Raw genomic sequence first — 18867 nt, forward strand, 5'->3', positions numbered from 1 at the left:
CAAATGTAAAACTTCAAGATACATACAACTATGATATGCAAACATCTTGTACACTGCATGGAATCAGCTCAATCTTTTGTTTTTTAAAGGACATGTGAATGTTAAAGAGTACAATACCTTAGAAAAAGATCCATAAGTTGTGAGAGAGACTGTAGGTGATATCCAGTTGTGGCTTGAAGTGCAACTGGCCAAGTTGGGAGTAAATGACAGCACAACCGACCACATGCTACACAAGCTGCAGCCACTTGTGAGCTTGGCCACTCTAGAAAAACTTTATCTGAAAATATTCATCAAAGATCAATTTTCATCTTTCAACTGTACTTTCTTACAAACCTTATCTTACACTTATACATATAAGTGAACTAACTTTAAAATTCTGACAGTTTATCAAAATACTGTGGCCAATCAGGCCATATGAAGCTTTTAGAAAGAACTCATTAAAGATTGTTTGTAACTAGACTGCCAGAGAGCATTTGACACTGTACTGTATGAGATTGTACTTAGAAGCTGGATCACCACGCAGGAATAAAGTGGAAACTTCAATGAATATAAGATTATCTCAGTGGGATGGAAGAAGGGACACACATTAGAGACATCTCCAGATGGGTTGAGGTGACCAGCAGAGTGCCATATGGTTCTTCTCTGGGACCATTACTCTACTTGATCTTATATAAACAACTTGCCTAGAAGTATGGAATCCAACCAGAATATGTTTGCAGATGATGCAAAGGTAATGAAGCAAGCAAGAAGGATTTCATCACAAAGGTACATGAACAAATTTCAAAATTGGTCCAATACATAGTTGACGAAAATCAACATGGGAATATGTTGGAAAGGATCACAATTTTGCTCCTGATCAAGATATTCCTATGAGTCCATGGGGAAAATGAAACACGAAAAGTTCCCAAGTGCACTTTCGTGTAATAATCACATCATCAGGGGAAACACGAGAGAAATATAACAGTCAGTTGATATACATCGAAGAGACGAAGCTAGGACGCCATTTGGTAAACATGTTTACCAAATGGCGTCCTACCTTCGTCTCTTCGATGTATATCAACTGACTGTTATATTCCTCTCTTGTGTCTCCCTTGATGATGTGATTATTACACGAAAGTGCACTTGGGAACTTTTCGTGTTTCATTTTCCCCGTGGACTCATAGGAATGGGAATGGGACAAAGGAAAAGAAGCCCTCAGTATCATTATCTAGCAATAAATAAGCCTCTGGTTTCTCTGTGTGAGAAAGTCTCTGAGAGATAATACCATCTGTAACCTGTTGCCAGAGTCCCATACTTGGAAAACATTTATGGATACAAACTGTCTGTCGGTAAATATTAGACTAGCATTCAAGAACAAGTATGAGGAAATACTTAGCAAGCTGTTAATATTTTACAAAAGGCCAAACTAGAATATGCTTCTCAAATTTGGTCACTGCATCTAAAGAAGCACAAAGAGCTGAAAGAGAAGATCCAGAGGAGGTCAACAAAAATTGTACCACAACCAAAAGAGCTGTGTTATAGGGAAAGACTAGAGGCTTTAATTTGCTCATCTTGGAAGAGAAAAGAACTAGGAGTGACTTGATTTCAACCTTTCAAATTCTTAAAACAGATCTGTGATGTAGACAGTGAATGGTTCATTGAGACATGTGGTGATAGAGCAACCAGAACAGACAACATGAACTTAAGAAACCCATAAAAAAAGATGTAAAGAAGTCTTTCAAAGTCTAAGAGTGATGGATGAAATGAATAAATTACTATGGATATTGTTGATATAGACAGTATGCAAAGCTTTAGGAAGCTGTATAGTATCACTGGCAACTCTACCCTAAACGAAATAATGAAAAATCTGAATTTTCAAACATCATGAATGTGTTCCAAATTTGAGATTTTTCAAAATTTGACATTCATGAAAAATTCATGATCATTACAAACTTCAAAATGTCTTTATACAAGTCATGAAAAATTATGACCTGTAAGATTTACCACAAAATAAACTGAAATGATGGCTTGCACTGTGAGGAGGACCAGATCATACCCACAACAGACCCTAAGCCAAATTTCACATCAGTGAATTCTTAAATTTCAAAATTCTTGTGTCTTATTTCGACAACACAACACTCTTCATTCACTAATGTATTTTACTTACCACAACTGTATATAAATGTGAGTAGTAAAGATGTTCAAAGGGCATTACTGGATTCCATACTAACTGATAGGCATGAAAGTAAGACTTTTGGATGTGTATGGGCTCAGAAGGGCACTTGGCGGGATGGTTGATCAATACCTTGTGAAGGTGAGGGTGAAAATTTGTAGAGGTTTTTGGAAAAGAGGAAACACCATGGATGAAATGAGAGTGGTGAGAGTAAGTGACCTCAGAAAAGGTACCTGAGTGAAGAAATATCAAGAGATTGTGATAGAGTAAATGAAGCTAAGGGGAGTGGGTGAGAGATGGGAGAATTTCAAGATGCAGTGCTGGCAAGAGCTGCATGCATGAGGTGGGAGTTAAGCAGATTAGAAAAAGTAGTGAGTGGTGAGGTGAAGAAGTGCAGCTCCTAGCGATGGAGAAAGAGAAAGATATATGGGCAGTAATTACAGGAAATAAGGGCAAGTGATTGGGAGAGATGTAAGACAAAATGACAGAAAGTCAACAGGAAGGTGCATGGGCTAAAAAAAAGAGGACAAATGAGAGTTGGGGTGAGCAGATATCAGTAAACTTCAGGGAAAGTAAGATGTTTTGAAAGGATATTAACATGGTGTGAAAAATGAGAAAAAAATGGGAACAACAGTGAAGGGCCAAATAGGAAATTGGTAACATGTAGTGATGAAGTGAGGAGGAAATGGAATGAGTATTCTGACAGATTGTTGATGAGTCTGACACTTGGTGGTTGATGTAGGGTGTTTGAGTCCAAGTGGTAAGCAAAGTGAGAGAACCATGGAGAGTGGTTTAGTGAAGAGAGAAAAGGTGGTGAAAGTGCTGTGTAAGATGGCAAGGTGGCTGGAGAGGCTGGTACTGCAGATGAATTTCTTAAAGGGGTGATCATGCTGTTGGATGTATGGGTCATGGTGAGGTGCCTAAGGACTGGCGGAATGCATGTATAATGTCACTGTATAAAGGCACAGGGGATAATGATGAGTGTTCAAACTCCAGAAGTACAAGTTTGCTGAGTCTAACAGGTAAATTGTATGGGAAAGTAGTGATTGAGAGGTTGAAGGCATGTTCAGAGCATCAGACTCAGGAGGAACAGTGTGGTTTCAGAAGTGGTAGAGGATGTGTAGATCAGGTGTCTGCTTTGTGAGAAATACTTAAGAGAAACAGAAGATTTGTATGTGGCATTTACGGATCTGAAGAAAGCACATGATAGGGATGATAGAAAGGCATTGTGGAAGGTTTACAGAATACATGGTATGGGAGGATAATTGCTAGGAAGAGTAAGAAGCTTTTATTAATGGTGTAAGGTGTGTGTGTAGAAAGAGAGAGGAGAGTGGATGGTTCCAAGTGGAGGCTGGTCTGTGGCAGAGGTGTGTGATGTCAATTTGTTTATGGATGGGGTGGTGAGAGAGGTAAATGACAAAGTCTTGGAGATAAGGTTATGTTTGCAGTCTGGGGGTTAGGTGAGTCAGCTGTTATTTGTTGATGACATAGCACTGGTGGCAGATTTGTGTGAGAAACCACAGAAGTCAGTGACTAACTTTGGAAGAGTGTAAGAGGAGGAATTTTAGCATAAATGTGAATAAAAGCAAGATTGTTAGGTTTAGAAAGATTGAGGGACAGGTTTGTTAGGGGGTGTGAGTTTGAATGGAGGAAGTGAAGTGTCTTAAATACTTGGAAGTGGACATGGCAGAGCATGATACCATGGAAGTGGAAGCAATTCGTAAGGCAGGTGATGGGGTAATGGTTCTGTGAGTGCTTGAAGAGATATGTTTATCTGGGAGGGCAAAAACTGGTATGTTTAGTATAGTAGTCCCAACAATATTTTATGGATGCAAGGCATGGGCTATAGGTAAGGCTGTGCAAATGAGGGTAGATCTGTCAGTAATATGCTTGAATATGTTTGAGGACAATATGTGGTGTGAAGTGGTTTGATCAAGTAAGTAATGAAAGGGTAAGAGAGAGGTGTGATACTAAAATGAGTGTGGTTGAGAGAGCTGAAGAGGGTGTGATGAAATTGTTTGAAAATATGGAGAATGAGTGACAAGAAGTTGACAAACAGGATATATGAGTCAAAAGTGGAAGGAACAAGAGCTGGGAGACCAAACTGGAGATGGAAGGATGCAGTGAAAAACATTCTGAGTGATCAAGGCTTAAACATGCAATAGGGCTAAAGGCATTCAAGGGATAGAGTAAACTGGAATGATGTGGTAAACTGGGGTCTACATTCTGTCAATGAACTGAACCAGAGCATGTGAAGCATCTGGGATAAATCACTGAAAGGTTTGTGGGACCCAGTTGTGTGGAGCTGTGGTTTTGAAGCATTACATAATAAAGCTAGAGAATGAATGTGAGCAGATATGGCATTTCTTCATCCGTTCCTGACACTGTCTTGCTAAAACAAGAAATGGCGATCAAGTATGAATATATATATATATCCAGGGGGAACTTCCCAAGTATTCCCCATGTGTCATAGAAGGTGACTAAAAGGGGTGGGAGCAGGGGCTGGAAATCCTCCCATCCTGTTTTACTTTTCCAAAAGAAGGAATGGATAGGTGGTAAAAGTGGGGATTCTTCCTCTATGGCTCAGTCATCTGTTCTTGACACTACCTTGCTAATGCAGGAAATGGCAAATATGTATGGAGGTAACACCAAGAAAGCAGACAAAAAGGTCACATTTGTTCACACTCAGTCTCTAGCTGTCATATGTAATGCACAGAAACCACAGCTCCCTATCCACATCCAGGCCCCACAGACCTTTCCATGGTTCACCCCAGATGCTTCACATGCCTTGGTTCAGTCCAATGACAGCACATCTACCCCAGTATACCACATCATTCCAATTCACTCTATTCCTTGCATGCCCCTCACCCTCCTGTATGTTCAGGCCCTGATCACTCAAAATCTTTTTCACTCCATCCTTCCACCTCCAAATTGGTTTCCCACTTCTCCTTGTTCCCTCCACCTCTGACACATATATCCTATTTGTCAATCTCTCCTCACTCATTCTCTTCGTATGTCCAAACCATTTTAACATCCTCTTCCACTCTCTCAACCACACTCTTTTTATTACCACACATCTCACCCTTTCATTATTTACATGATCAAACCACTTCACACCACATATTGTCCTCAAACATTTCATTTTCAACACATTCATATCATGCAGAAGTATGAAATAGAAAAATATATCCTTTATCTACCTTTGTTTTGCTTAAGTTTATGAATGTCTATGAACACTACAGTTAGTGCAGAGTAAAAAAAAAAAAAGTGAATTTTTTGTTTTTGTTTTATAGATTTCAGATGATCTTATAATGATAAATCACTTATGTTGCAGTTTAAGGTTTAATCTATGGTACTGCATAAATACAACAACATTATTGCATTACAGCAACTGTGTAGCAAATTTGTGAGATGACATTGCTTGGAGTGAATTTAATCTAAAATCATTACAGGTCAAAAATCTCCATTCCAAACATCTGTAGAATGAAAATGTCCAAAATCCAAATGCCTGTGAATTTAAGATTCCTCACGAAATGGCACACAAGTTTCTAATGTTTGAATGATAGTGCTCCATGCTATTCTCAGTTTTCTGTGCCCTACAAGTCGTGTCCAACAAGAAATCAAAGCTTCAACACTTCAATGTCTACAGAAATGGCAAACTCTACCTTTGTCTGCATTACACTTTTTAGGAATTTAGACATAAAAGAATTTTGGGAAAGACCGCTTAATATAAGTTTTTAAGCTTTATTTATATATATATGTGTGGAAGTCGAGAACATTATCTCGGAAAGCAAAAATGGGTATGTTTGAAGGAATAGTGGTTCCAACAATGTTGTATGGTTGCGAGGCGTGGGCTATGGATAGAGTTGTGCGCAGGAGGATGGATGTGCTGGAAATGAGATGTTTGAGGACAATGTGTGGTGTGAGGTGGTTTGATCGAGTGAGTAACGTAAGGGTAAGAGAGATGTGTGGAAATAAAAAGAGCGTGGTTGAGAGAGCAGAAGAGGGTGTTTTGAAGTGGTTTGGGCACATGGAGAGAATGAATGAGGAAAGATTGACTAAGAGGATATATGTGTCGGAGATGGAGGGAACGAGGAGAAGAGGGAGACCAAATTGGAGGTGGAAAGATGGAGTGAAAAAGATTTTGTGTGATCGGGGCCTGAACATGCAGGAGGGTGAAAGGAGGGCAAGGAATAGAGTGAATTGGAGCGATGTGGTATACCGGGGTTGACTTGCTGTCAGTGGATTGAATCAAGGCATGTAAAGCGTCTGGGGTAAACCATGGAAAGCTGTGTAGGTATGTATATTTGCGTGTGTGGACGTATGTATATACATGTGTATGGGGGGGGGGTTGGGCCATTTCTTTCGTCTGTTTCCTTGCGCTACCTCGCAAATGTGGGAGACAGCGACAAAGTATAATAAAAAAAAAAAAAATATTTTTTTTTTTTTTTTTTTTTTTTATACTTTGTCGCTGTCTCCCGCGTTTGCGAGGTAGCGCAAGGAAACAGACGAAAGAAATGGCCCGACCCCCCCCCCCATACACATGTACATACACACGTCCACACACGCAAATATACATACCTACATAGCTTTCCATGGTTTACCCCAGACGCTTCACATGCCTTGATTCAATCCACTGACAGCACGTCAACCCCTGTATACCACATCGCTCCAATTCACTCTATTCCTTGCCCTCCTTTCACCCTCCTGCATGTTCAGGCCCCGATCACACAAAATCTTTTTCACTCCATCTTTCCACCTCCAATTTGGTCTCCCTCTTCTCCTCGTTCCCTCCACCTCCGACACATATATCCTCTTGGTCAATCTTTCCTCACTCATTCTCTCCATGTGCCCAAACCATTTCAAAACACCCTCTTCTGCTCTCTCAACCACGCTCTTTTTATTTCCACACATCTCTCTTACCCTTACGTTACTTACTCGATCAAACCACCTCACACCACACATTTTCCTCAAACATCTCATTTCCAGCACATCCATCCTCCTGTGCACATCTCTATCCATAGCCCACGCCTCGCAACCATACAACATTGTTGGAACCACTATTCCTTCAAACATACCCATTTTTGCTTTCCGAGATAATGTTCTCGACTTCCACACATTTTTCAAGGCTCCCAAAATTTTCGCCCCCTCCCCCACCCTATGATCCACTTCCGCTTCCATGGTTCCATCCACTGACAGATCCACTCCCAGATATCTAAAACACTTCACTTCCTCCAGTTTTTCTCCATTCAAACTCACCTCCCAATTAACTTGACCCTCACCCCTACTGTACCTAATAACCTTGCTCTTATTCACATTTACTCTTAACTTTCTTCTTCCACACACTTTACCAAACTCAGTCACCAGCTTCTGCAGTTTCTCACATGAATCAGCCACCAGCGCTGTATCATCAGCGAACAACAACTGACTCACTTCCCAAGCTCTCTCATCCCCAACAGACTTCATACTTGCCCCTCTTTCCAGGACTCTTGCATTTACCTCCCTAACAACCCCATCCATAAACAAATTAAACAACCATGGAGACATCACACACCCCTGCCGCAAACCTACATTCACTGAGAACCAATCACTTTCCTCTCTTCCTACACGTACACATGCCTTACATCCTCGATAAAAACTTTTCACTGCTTCTAACAACTTGCCTCCCACACCATATATTCTTAATACCTTCCACAGAGCATCTCTATCAACTCTATCATATGCCTTCTCCAGATATATATATATATATATCCCTGGGGATAGGGGAGAAAGAATACTTCCCACGTATTCCCTGCGTGTCGTAGAAGGCGACTAAAAGAGGAGGGAGCGGTTGGCTGGAAATCCTCCCCTCTCGTTTTTTCTTAATTTTCCAAAAGAAGGAACAGAGAAGGGGGCCAGGTGAGAATATTCCCTCAAAGGCCCAGTCCTTTGTTCCTAATGCTACCTTGCTAATGCGGGAAATGGCGAATAGTATGAAAGAAAGAAAAGATATATAATTTACATACATACAAATAATACTAAAAACTGGAAAGCTTCACCAGAAAGATAAGTATAAAAAAAAATACTGAGGCCTAAGGAATTTATTTGGAAAAGAGGTCTTCAACCAGTACTACACAGAATAAAGCAATAATCAATTAAGTATGGTTTCATAATGCACAAATATGAAATCAACTTGCTGGGATACAATTTATCAACCTGTTTTGCAGATATATCATGTAATAATTGCACAATGCACCAATACTTGCCCATCTCGCAGAGACATATCAAGGACTGAGACAGGCTCAATTTACAGAAATACCATTTTAATAGGTTATGTTTTCATAATGCACCAATACTGGCTCACCTTGCAGATCTCCATCAAGCTATCATTTCATAGGCACCAATACTGGCTCTCCACGCAGATCTATATCATGTTATTGTTTCATAAGCACCAGTCCTGGGTCACCATACAGATCTATATCATGTTATTATTTCATAAGCATCAATACTGGCTCACCTTGCAGAGATATATCAAGGAAGTGAGCAGTGGTCCTCCAGAGAGTTTGCCTGGTTAATGCTGGGGCAGTAAGCCTTGCTCCCTCCAATGTGTCACCAGCAGTTACTCCTTGCATGAGGTAGAACTCAGCAAAATGCGCTACAGTCACAGTTCCTAGGAAGTATGATTTGGTTAACTTCAAGTAGAGTACATATGCAACTACTGTAACTTATTATAACAGTCCCACTGAAAAACAGGTAATATAATAGTATTCAGAGCAAGCTTGTGACAAAAAAAAACAATTATCCTTGAGGAATTAACACCTAAAATTTAGTAATTTTAAGGATGTTGAAAGACATCACCACAAAATCAATATCTTGCTGAAATTTTACTTTAATCATACACAGACTGGTATATTGAATAGAAAGGGTAAGCTGGAGTACAGCTGTGTGTGTGTGTGTGTGTGTGTATACATCTAGTGAAAGGTGAGATGTGTACGTGTGTGTGAATATATATGTCAAGACGAACAGATGGGGCAATGCAAGCTTGAAACTTTCCCACATGACTTACAAACGTTAACAATAAACAGTCATCTCAAAATTAATACAACAAAACAATGTTGGCCATAAACCAAATAACAATAAAGTAACAACGATTATGACAATATTACTTACCTACATTCCAGTTGAAGAATTTTAGCATAAAAGCCTCCATCGAGTTAAAGATGGCTATGCTGTATCTATTACTTGCAAAGGCATTCAGCTCAGGTATTCTTGGTACATTCAAATCTTTTTCTTCAAATTTTGCTGCAAGAAGATACTATTATATAAATTTGAAGAAAGTACATGAATCTGAAATAATTTCACAACTTATAATTTATACATCAAAATAAAACTTAAAAGTGGTAATCGAATGAATAATACTTTTAACAAGAGCAGGTGATGAATAGTGATGACAAGTATGAACCAAGTATAACAAGTGTCAATGGCAAGTGTAAACCAGTGTGAACAAATGACGGCAAATGTAGACTAGTGATATCACGTAGACTAGTGGTGTCAAGTGTGGACTAGTGATGGTAAGTGTGGATTAGTGATGGCAAGTGTGGATTAGTGATAGTAAGTAAGGACTAGTGATGGCAAATGTGTACTAGTATTGGAAAGTGAGGCCTAGTAATAGCGACTGTGGACTAGAGATGGAAACAGTGAACCACTGTAGAGTAGTGATGAAAAGTGTAAACCAGTGATGGTAAGTGTAGACTAGTGATGGTAAGTGTTCACTAGTGATGGAGAAAGAGTGAACCAGTAGTATCTGATGTAGAATATGATTTGTTTCTTTATATAAAGTGTGAACCACTGATGGAAAGAGTAAACCAGTGACAACCAGTGTGGAATAGTGATTTGCAACTGTAGACTAGTGATATGAAGAGTGAACCAGTGATAGTCTGTGTGGACTAGTGATGGCAAGAGTGAACCAATGATGGCAAATGTGGACTAGTGATGGTAAGTGTAGCCTAATGATGGTAAGTGTAGACTGCAAATGGAAAGCATAAACCAATAATAACCAGAATACAATAGTGATTGCAAGCATGATCCAGTGATGGGAAGTGTGAACTAGTGATGTTACGTGCAGACCACCAATGGCTAATGTGAACCCTCCCTTCTAACTATAAACACAAAATCTTTGTTTTGTTTTTTATAAAAACTCCTCACTGCATCCAATAACTTTCCTCCCACACCATATACTCACAAAACCTTCCACAAAGCATTGCCATCAACCCTATCATATGCTTTCTAAAGTTTCATACATGCCAAACACAAATCTTTCTCTTTTTGTCTTTACTTTTCCAAAAGAAGGAACAGAGAAGGGGGCCAAGTGAGGATTTTCTTCTCTAAAGCTCAGTCCTCTGTTCTGATTGCTAACCTACATTTGCAGGAATGGCAAATGCATGTATTATTATTATATTATCAAACATAATCGCTGTTTCTTGCGTCAACAAGGTAGCGCCAGGAAACAGATGAAGAATGGCCCATCCACTCATATACACATAAACACCCACACACGCACATAAACATACATATACATATCAACATATACATACATAAAAATACATACACATACATATATACACATGTACATATTCATACTTGCTTGCCTTCATCCATTCCTGTCACCCCACAGGAAACAGCATCGCTAGCCCCCGCTTCAGCATGGTAGTTCCAGGAAAACAGAAAAAAAGACCACATTCGCTCACGCTCAGTCTCTAGCTATCACGTGTAATGCACTGAAACCATAGCTCCCTATCCACATCCAGGCCCCACAGACCTTTCCATGGTTTACCACAGGTGCTTCACATGCCCTGGTTCAATCCACTGACAGCACGTCAACCCTGGTTTACAACATTGTTCCAATTCACTGTATTCCTTGCAAGCCTCTCACCCTCCTGTATATTAGGGCCCTGATTGCTTAAAATCTTTTTCACTCCATCCTTCCACCTCCAATTTGGTCTCCTGCTTCTCCCGCCACTCCGCAACACATGAAATAACAACCCCTTCCCCCCACATGTGCGCAAGGTAGCACTAGGAATAGACAACAAAGGCCACATTCGTTCACACTCAGTCTCTAGCTGTCATGTACAATGCACCGAAACTACAGCTCCCTTTCCACATCCAGGCCCCACAAAACTTTCCATGGTTTACCCCAGATGCTTCACATGCCCTGGTTCAATCCATTGACAGCACGTCGACCCCAGTATACCACATTGTTCCAATTCACTCTATTCCTTGCACGCCTTTCACCCTCCTGCATGTTTATATATTTATTTATTTTACTTTATTATTTTGCTTTGTTGCTGTCTCCTGCATTAGCGAGTTAGCGCAAGGAAACAGACAAAAGAATGGCCCAACCCACCCACATACACATGTATAGATATACATGTCCACACACACAAATATACATACCTATACATCTCAACGTATACATATATATATACACACGCAGACATATACATATATACACATGTACAATTCATACTGTCTGCCTCTATTCATTCCCATCGCCACCCTGCCACACATGAAATAATAACCCCTTCCCCCCTCATGTGCATGAGGTAGCGCTAGGAAAAGACAACAAAGGCCACATTCGTTCACACTCAGTCTCTAGCTGTCATGTAATAATGCACCGAAACCACAGCTCCCTTTCTACATCCAGGCCCCACAGAACTTTCCATGGTTTACACCAGACACTTCATATGCCCTGGTTCAATCCATTGACAGCACGTCGACCCCGGTATACCACATCTTTCCAATTCACTTTATTCCTTGCATGCCTTTCAACCTCCTGCATGTTCAGGCCCCAATCACTCACTTTTTAACTCCATCTTTCCACCTCCAATTTGGTCTCCCACTTCTCCTCATTCCCTCCACCTCTGACACATATATCCTCTTGGTCAATCTTTCCTCACTCATTCTCTCCATGTGACCAAACCTTTTCAAAACACCTTCTTCTGCTCTCTCAAACACACTTTTTATTACCACACATCTCTCTTACCCTATTATTACTTACTTGATCAAACCACCTCACACCACATATTGTCCGCAAACATCTCATTTCCATAACATCCACCCTCCTCTGCACAACTCTATCTATAGCCCACACCTCACAACCATATAACATTGTTGGAACCACTATTCCTTCAAACATACCCATTTTTGCTTTCCGAGATAATGTTCTCGACTTCCACACATTCTTCAACGCTCCCAGAACTTTTGCCCCCTCCCCCACCCTATGATTCACTTCCACTTCAATGGTTCCATCCGCTGCCAGATCCACTCCCAGATATCTAAAACACTTCACTTCCTCCAGTTTTTCTCCATTCAAACTTACCTCCCAATTGACTTGTTCCTCAACCCTATCAAGATGTTGCCATATATCATACTAGTCAAAATTACAGTATAAATGTACCAAGAAAAATAAAGTACTATAATATATATATACATAGTGTACTTAACAAACAGAAAACGATGAAGTCCAACACTTATGTTTACTGCTGTTCCTGAATTGCTTGCTGGTGCAGAGAGAGTAGGCGAGTGAAGGAGAATCTTGGAAAGGGGGTCATCTGCATTAGATGACAAAGTTGTGGAAGGTGGTGGTGATAACTAAGTGAGCCTGCTATTGCGTCACTAGATATTTATGGCTGGTCCTCCTTAGGAGTGTCCTTTTTCTTCATAAAGAAATTTAGCATTGTCTATTTAGCCTTCAATGTCTTCTTTTGGTAGATTTCTTAGTACAGGTACACCACCGAATTTCCAGCAACTGATGCTTTGGCACCTTTAGTCCAGACAAAGTTACTGCAGCTACCAAACTGGTTTACTGGGCAGCCACAGATGGCATTGTGTGTAGGGTGAGCTTATTTACATTCTTTACACTGCACTTTTTGGTGGTGATACCGAATTCTGTGAGATTCTTAGCTAATTTGCTTAAATTTTACTCTAACTATGGCTTCTAAGACATATGAGTGTCAGTTGTGGTGTCAAATGTAAACACCAGTCCATATTGATCCAAGATAAAGTAGAACTGTAGAAAAAAATGGACCGAGGTGTTTTTGTGCGTAAGCTGTGTGACATCTACAGTATTGGTTCATCAACTGTTTATGATATAAAGAAGCAAAGGGAGAAAATATTGAAATTCTCTGCAGACAGCGATTCCAAGAAGCAAATGACGATTAGAAAAACTATAAAAGATGGTAACAGTAATGAGCACGATCAAGTGATGATGGAATGGTTTCAACAGCGTCGGAGTGATGGAGTGGACTTGTCAGGCAGCATGATAATGGGCCAGGCTAAGTTGTTCCATAAAGAACTTAAATTACAACATAAGCATGACTACAGTGAAGGATGGCTTCAAAGATTCAAGAAGCATCATGGAATTTCCATGAATAAAGTGTGCAGAGAAAAGTGGTCTGCAAACCATGATGGAGCTGCCGAGTATGTGGATGAATTTGCAAAACTCGTGGCTGACAAGCACCTCAGTCCTGAGCAAGTGTATAATGCACATGAAAATGCATTATTCTGGCGATGCACACCTAGTAAAACACTAACAACAGAAGATGAAAAAGAACCCACAGGATTCAAACAATCTAAGGACAGTGTTACCATATTCTGGTGCTCAAACATTTAATATCGGTTTAATTCAAGTTTCTAGCAGTCCTTAGTATACTTTAGACACATGGGAGATGCATAATTAAATTAGTGGGATAGAGGTGTGATGATGAATTATTATTACTTGATCACGGCCTAGCAAAATGGTTAATCCGGCAAGGCTTTGGAACCAAGAGTGCTGGAAAATTGGTGGTGTACCTGTAGTACCTAATGCCAACTCAAACATTTAAGACCACATCTGAACTCCATTCTGTGTTTGAGTCATCCTTGTCAAATATTGCTACAGCAAGGTCAATTTGGTGAACTGCTCCAGCTTACCTCTTGCTTATGAGAGAATGCACTTGCTCAATCTCCCCTTCCTCTGCTACCTCCTCCTCGTGTTGCTTCTCCAACTGAAGAAGATCTTTGATTAAGAGCTTTTCCTTATGTGATTTGAGCAACTCCACACCATTTTCCTTAACCTCATCAAAGCACTTTTTTTTGCCAATTCCACAATGTGTCAACAGGTTCTTGATGTCTGGTTTCGATATAAAAATCCTAAAATCCATGAACAAACTGAGGGCAAAGCTTCCACCACACTCCGTTCATACAAACACCGGTGATTTTTCTACCATGCCTCTGAGGATCGTGATGGCATCCCTAATGGTGAGGGACTTCTAAAATTCTTTAAGTCATCTGGTCATTCTCTGTAGAATTCACCAGCTGTGCAAATGTTATACATAAATAGTTTGCCTTAAAAGTAAGATATCACCCCTTTGTCTACAGGCTGGATTAGAGATGTAGTGTTAGGCAGAAGATAGACTACTTTGATGTTCTCACTTACATCCTGTACTGAAGGTGGATAGTCATAGGAATTATCAGGAGGAATGAAAATCTTTAAAATTATATACTTTGCAAAGGAATCTTTCATCTCTACATGGAGCAAAATAATCACAGAAAACTTTGCTTGTTACCCACCCCTTTAGATTAGAATAAAAACAGATAGGCAAATATTGCTTCACATATCCCTCAAAAGCCCTGGAATTTTCTGAATGGTAGACCATTATGGTTTAAGCTTGCAGTCACCTTCTGCTTTTCCCCCTACAAACAACATGGGGCAATCCTTGGCAGCTTTGAATTTTGGTGCAATCTCCTCTTCATAGAAAATGTTTGTTCATTTATCTATAGCTCATGCCTTGCATCCATTCAGTGTCTACCATTACCTTTAACATTCTAGTTTTCAGACATGAATGATCCCTGATTAACTTCTAATTTCTCTTTTTCACCTTTGCCCTTGTACCTGAGCATTAAGTTTTATGCCAGCAAGCTTTTCTGAAAGGTTTAGAAAATTCTCCAGATGTGAAATCCATACTTTCATCCAAGCATCTCCTAACAAGCTGTATGTGAGCATACAGGATTTTCAAGTTTCAATGACAAGTGTTAATCTGTACATGCAAGCAAGTTGTCTCCTTCAAAAAATACTGACTTAGTATGATACCAACATAGGCAAGTAAAAAATAAAAGAAGAAAAGAAACTCTAAACAGGAAAACATCAATCATACTTCAAAAGGAGATACTCTATCAATTGTTCCAAAATTGTTATTAGATATGATTCAAAAGGATCACGCTTAAGATAAGCATTTAAGATAGCCATCTAAAGCAAGCATATGCTGTTCTATGCTTATATAACGTTGGCCAATAAAGTAGAAAACTACCATAGTTCCATTCAGCAGAATACAATTCATATGTTAATAGATATCACTGCCCTTAACCAGCAGCACTACACCAGTTCCTAATACAATCATGAATGACACAAGGCAAAAGATTTTGGGTCATGAGTCAAATGCAACATATAAAAGTTACCTTGAAACCTACCAGCTAACAATATAGCAGTAAGAGCAGTGAGTCGCAGCTGGTTGTCCGATATGTGGTGAGCATCCATGAACCTGTCTAAAAGGTAAACTGACAGATGGGTTGTTGCAACGCTCAGCTTCAAACGTTCACTTACCAAACAGAGGAATTCTATTAATGTGCCTCTCATTGATAACTGGAAAAAAAAAGAACTAGTATAAAGCTATGCCCAAGGTAATGATGGCTGACAACAGGTTAGTCTGACCAGATGATCTTACTTATACAATCTAAATATATCCCAAAGGCAATGATTCTGTATTACAATCAGAAACATATGTACTCTTTCAAGTTTTAAGACTACCATAATGAGTACCACTGAAATAAAAATCACTAAGAATAGGGTCAGATATCATCAGTGTATAGTTTTAAGATCAAGCCAATGGATATATGGAAGGTGAAGCCTCAAAACATATCACCCTGACACGACAATACACGTGAACACTCAACATGTGACATATAATATGCAAATGTATGTCATATCTTGAGGGTTTTGGGAGCATTAAGGAATGTGTGGAAAGAGAGGTTCTTTCATTATGTGGGATGGCAAAAGTTGGTGTGGCTGAGGGTACATTAGTCCAAACAATGATGAATGGATGTGAGGCATGGGGCATTGAGGAGAATATGTGGAGGAGGGTGCATGTGTTGGAATTAAATGTTGGAAAACTATACATGATGAGGTGGACTGATTGAGCAAATAACAAAAGAGTAAGAGAAAGGTGTGGTAATAAAAAGTGTGTGGTTGTAAGGCTGAAGTTTGAAATGGTTTGGACATATGGAGCAAATGAGTGAGGAGAGGTAGACAAAACAGATACATGTCTAAAGTGGAGGGAACAAGACGGGGCAGACTAAAATGGAAATGGAAGGATGGAATTAAAAAGGTTTTGAGTGATTTGGTCCTGAACATGCAAGGTGTGCAGAGGATAGAGTGAATTGAAGCAATAAGGTATACAGGGGGTGATTACTGTGCAGAGTGAACCAGGACATATGAAGCAGCCAAACCCATGAAAAGGTCTGTGTGGCCTGATTGTGGATTAGGAGCTAAGGTCTGTGGGGCCTGATTGTGGATTAGGGGCTGTAGATTTTGGTGTATTACACATGACTGCTAGAGAATGGATGTGAGCAAATGTGGCCTTTCTTCATCTGTTCTTAGGATTATCTCACTAATGTGGGAAACAGCAAATAAGTATGAAAAAATCTAAAAAAATCTTACTAAAACCTACAATATTCACAGCTCTTTAATAGCATATTTTCGAAAAATACTAGTATACTGTTGAAAAATAGACATTTCCCTTGTCTAATAAAAAAAAATCATCTATACAGCTTCCTAGTTATGGAAAGAATGTGTTCTTGGAAAAGTTTCTATCAAGAATTTTCGTAAAGCAAACTATTTTTTCCCATATACTCACATTATACATGAAGATACATTCATAAGGTGCGTAAGACAAGGGAGCAAATGGGAACTTCAGTGAAGGGCGCAAATGGGGAGGTGATAACAAGTAGTGGTGATGTGAGAAGGAGATGGAGTGAGTATTTTGAAGGTTTGTTGAATGTGTTTGATGATAGAGTGGCAGATATAGGGTGTTTTGGTCGAGGTGGTGTGCAAAGTGCGAGGGTTAGGGAAAATGAGTTGGTAAACAGAGAAGAGGTAGTAAAAGCTTTGCGGAAGATGAAAGCCGGCAAGGCAGCAGGTTTGGATGGTATTGCAGTGGAATTTATTAAAAAAGGGTGACTGTATTGTTGACTGGTTGGTAAGGTTATTTAATGTGTGTATGACTCATGGTGAGGTGCCTGAGGATTGGCGGAATGCGTGCATAGTGCCATTGTACAAAGGCAAAGGGGATAAGAGTGAGTGCTCAAATTACAGAGGTATAAGTTTGTTGAGTATTCCTGGCAAATTATATGGGAGGGTATTGATTGAGAGGGTGAAGGCATGTACAGAGCATCAGATTGGGGAAGAGCAGTGTGGTTTCAGAAGTGGTAGAGGATGTGTGGATCAGGTGTTTGCTTTGAAGAATGTATGTGAGAAATACTTAGAAAAGCAAATGGATTTGTATGTAGCATTTATGGATCTGGAGAAGGCATATGATAGAGTTGCTCTGTGGAAGGTATTAAGAATATATGGTGAGGGAGGCAAGTTGTTAGAAGCAGTGAAAAGTTTTTATCGAGGATGTAAGGCATGTGTACGTGTAGGAAGAGAGGTAAGTGATTGGTTCTCAGTGAATGTAGGTTTGCGGCAGGGGTGTGTGATGTCTCCATGGTTGTTTAATTTGTTTATGGATGGGGTTGTTAGGGAGGTGAATGCAAGAGTTTTGGAAAGAGGGGCAAGTATGAAGTCTGTTGGGGATGAGAGAGCTTGGGAAGTGAGTCAGTTGTTGTTCGCTGATGATACAGCGCTGGTGGCTGATTCATGTGAGAAACTGCAGAAGCTGGTGACTGAGTTTGGTAAAGTGTGTGAAAGAAGAAAGTTAAGAGTAAATGTGAATAAGAGCAAGGTTATTAGGTACAGTAGGGTTGAGGGTCAATTCAATTGGGAGGTGAGTTTGAATGCAGAAAAACTGGAGGAAGTGAAGTGTTTTAGATATCTGGGAGTGGATCTGGCAGCGGATGGAACCATGGAAGCGGAAGTGGATCATAGGGTGGGGGAGGGGGCGAAAATTCTGGGAGCCTTGAAGAATGTGTGGAAGTCGAGAACATTATCTCGGAAAGCAAAAATGGGTATGTTTGAAGGAATAGTGGTTCCAACAATGTTGTATGGTTGCGAGGCGTGGACTATGGATAGAGTTGTGCGCAGGAGGATGGATGTGCTGGAAATGAGATGTTTGAGGACAATGTGTGGTGTGAGGTGGTTTGATCGAGTAAGTAACGTAAGGGTAAGAGAGATGTGTGGAAATAAAAAGAGCGTGGTTGAGAGAGCAGAAGAGGGTGTTTTGAAATGGTTTGGTCACATGGAGAGAATGAGTGAGGAAAGATTGACCAAGAGGATATATGTGTCGGAGGTGGAGGGAACGAGGAGAAGAGGGAGACCAAATTGGAGGTGGAAAGATGGAGTGAAAAAGATTTTGAGTGATCGGGGCCTGAACATGCAGGAGGGTGAAAGGAGGGCAAAGAATAGAGTGAATTGGAGCGATGTGGTATACCGGGGTTGACGTGCTGTCAGTGGATTGAATCAAGGCATGTGTATGGGGGTGGGTTGG

At 40.1% G+C, this 18867-nt stretch overlaps 1 protein-coding gene across 4 annotated transcripts in view; it reads right to left on the bottom strand.

Annotated features, from left to right (window-relative positions):
• CycJ (Cyclin J) overlaps positions 1-18867 on the bottom strand; it is a 65762-nt gene that overhangs the window by 30924 nt on the left and 15971 nt on the right. For all 4 annotated transcript variants that reach the window (XM_071695056.1, XM_071695053.1, XM_071695055.1 and 1 more), the window contains exons 3-6: positions 15638-15809; positions 9302-9433; positions 8649-8801; positions 118-277 (exon numbers count right to left, since the gene is read on the bottom strand). In XM_071695056.1, the coding sequence (XP_071551157.1) occupies positions 118-277; positions 8649-8801; positions 9302-9433; positions 15638-15809 (617 nt within the window). The remainder of the gene's footprint in view (positions 1-117; positions 278-8648; positions 8802-9301; positions 9434-15637; positions 15810-18867) is intronic.

Source organism: Panulirus ornatus, chromosome 57, assembly GCF_036320965.1.
Source record: "Panulirus ornatus isolate Po-2019 chromosome 57, ASM3632096v1, whole genome shotgun sequence".
In the NCBI taxonomy this organism is placed as follows: Eukaryota; Metazoa; Arthropoda; class Malacostraca; order Decapoda; family Palinuridae; genus Panulirus; species Panulirus ornatus.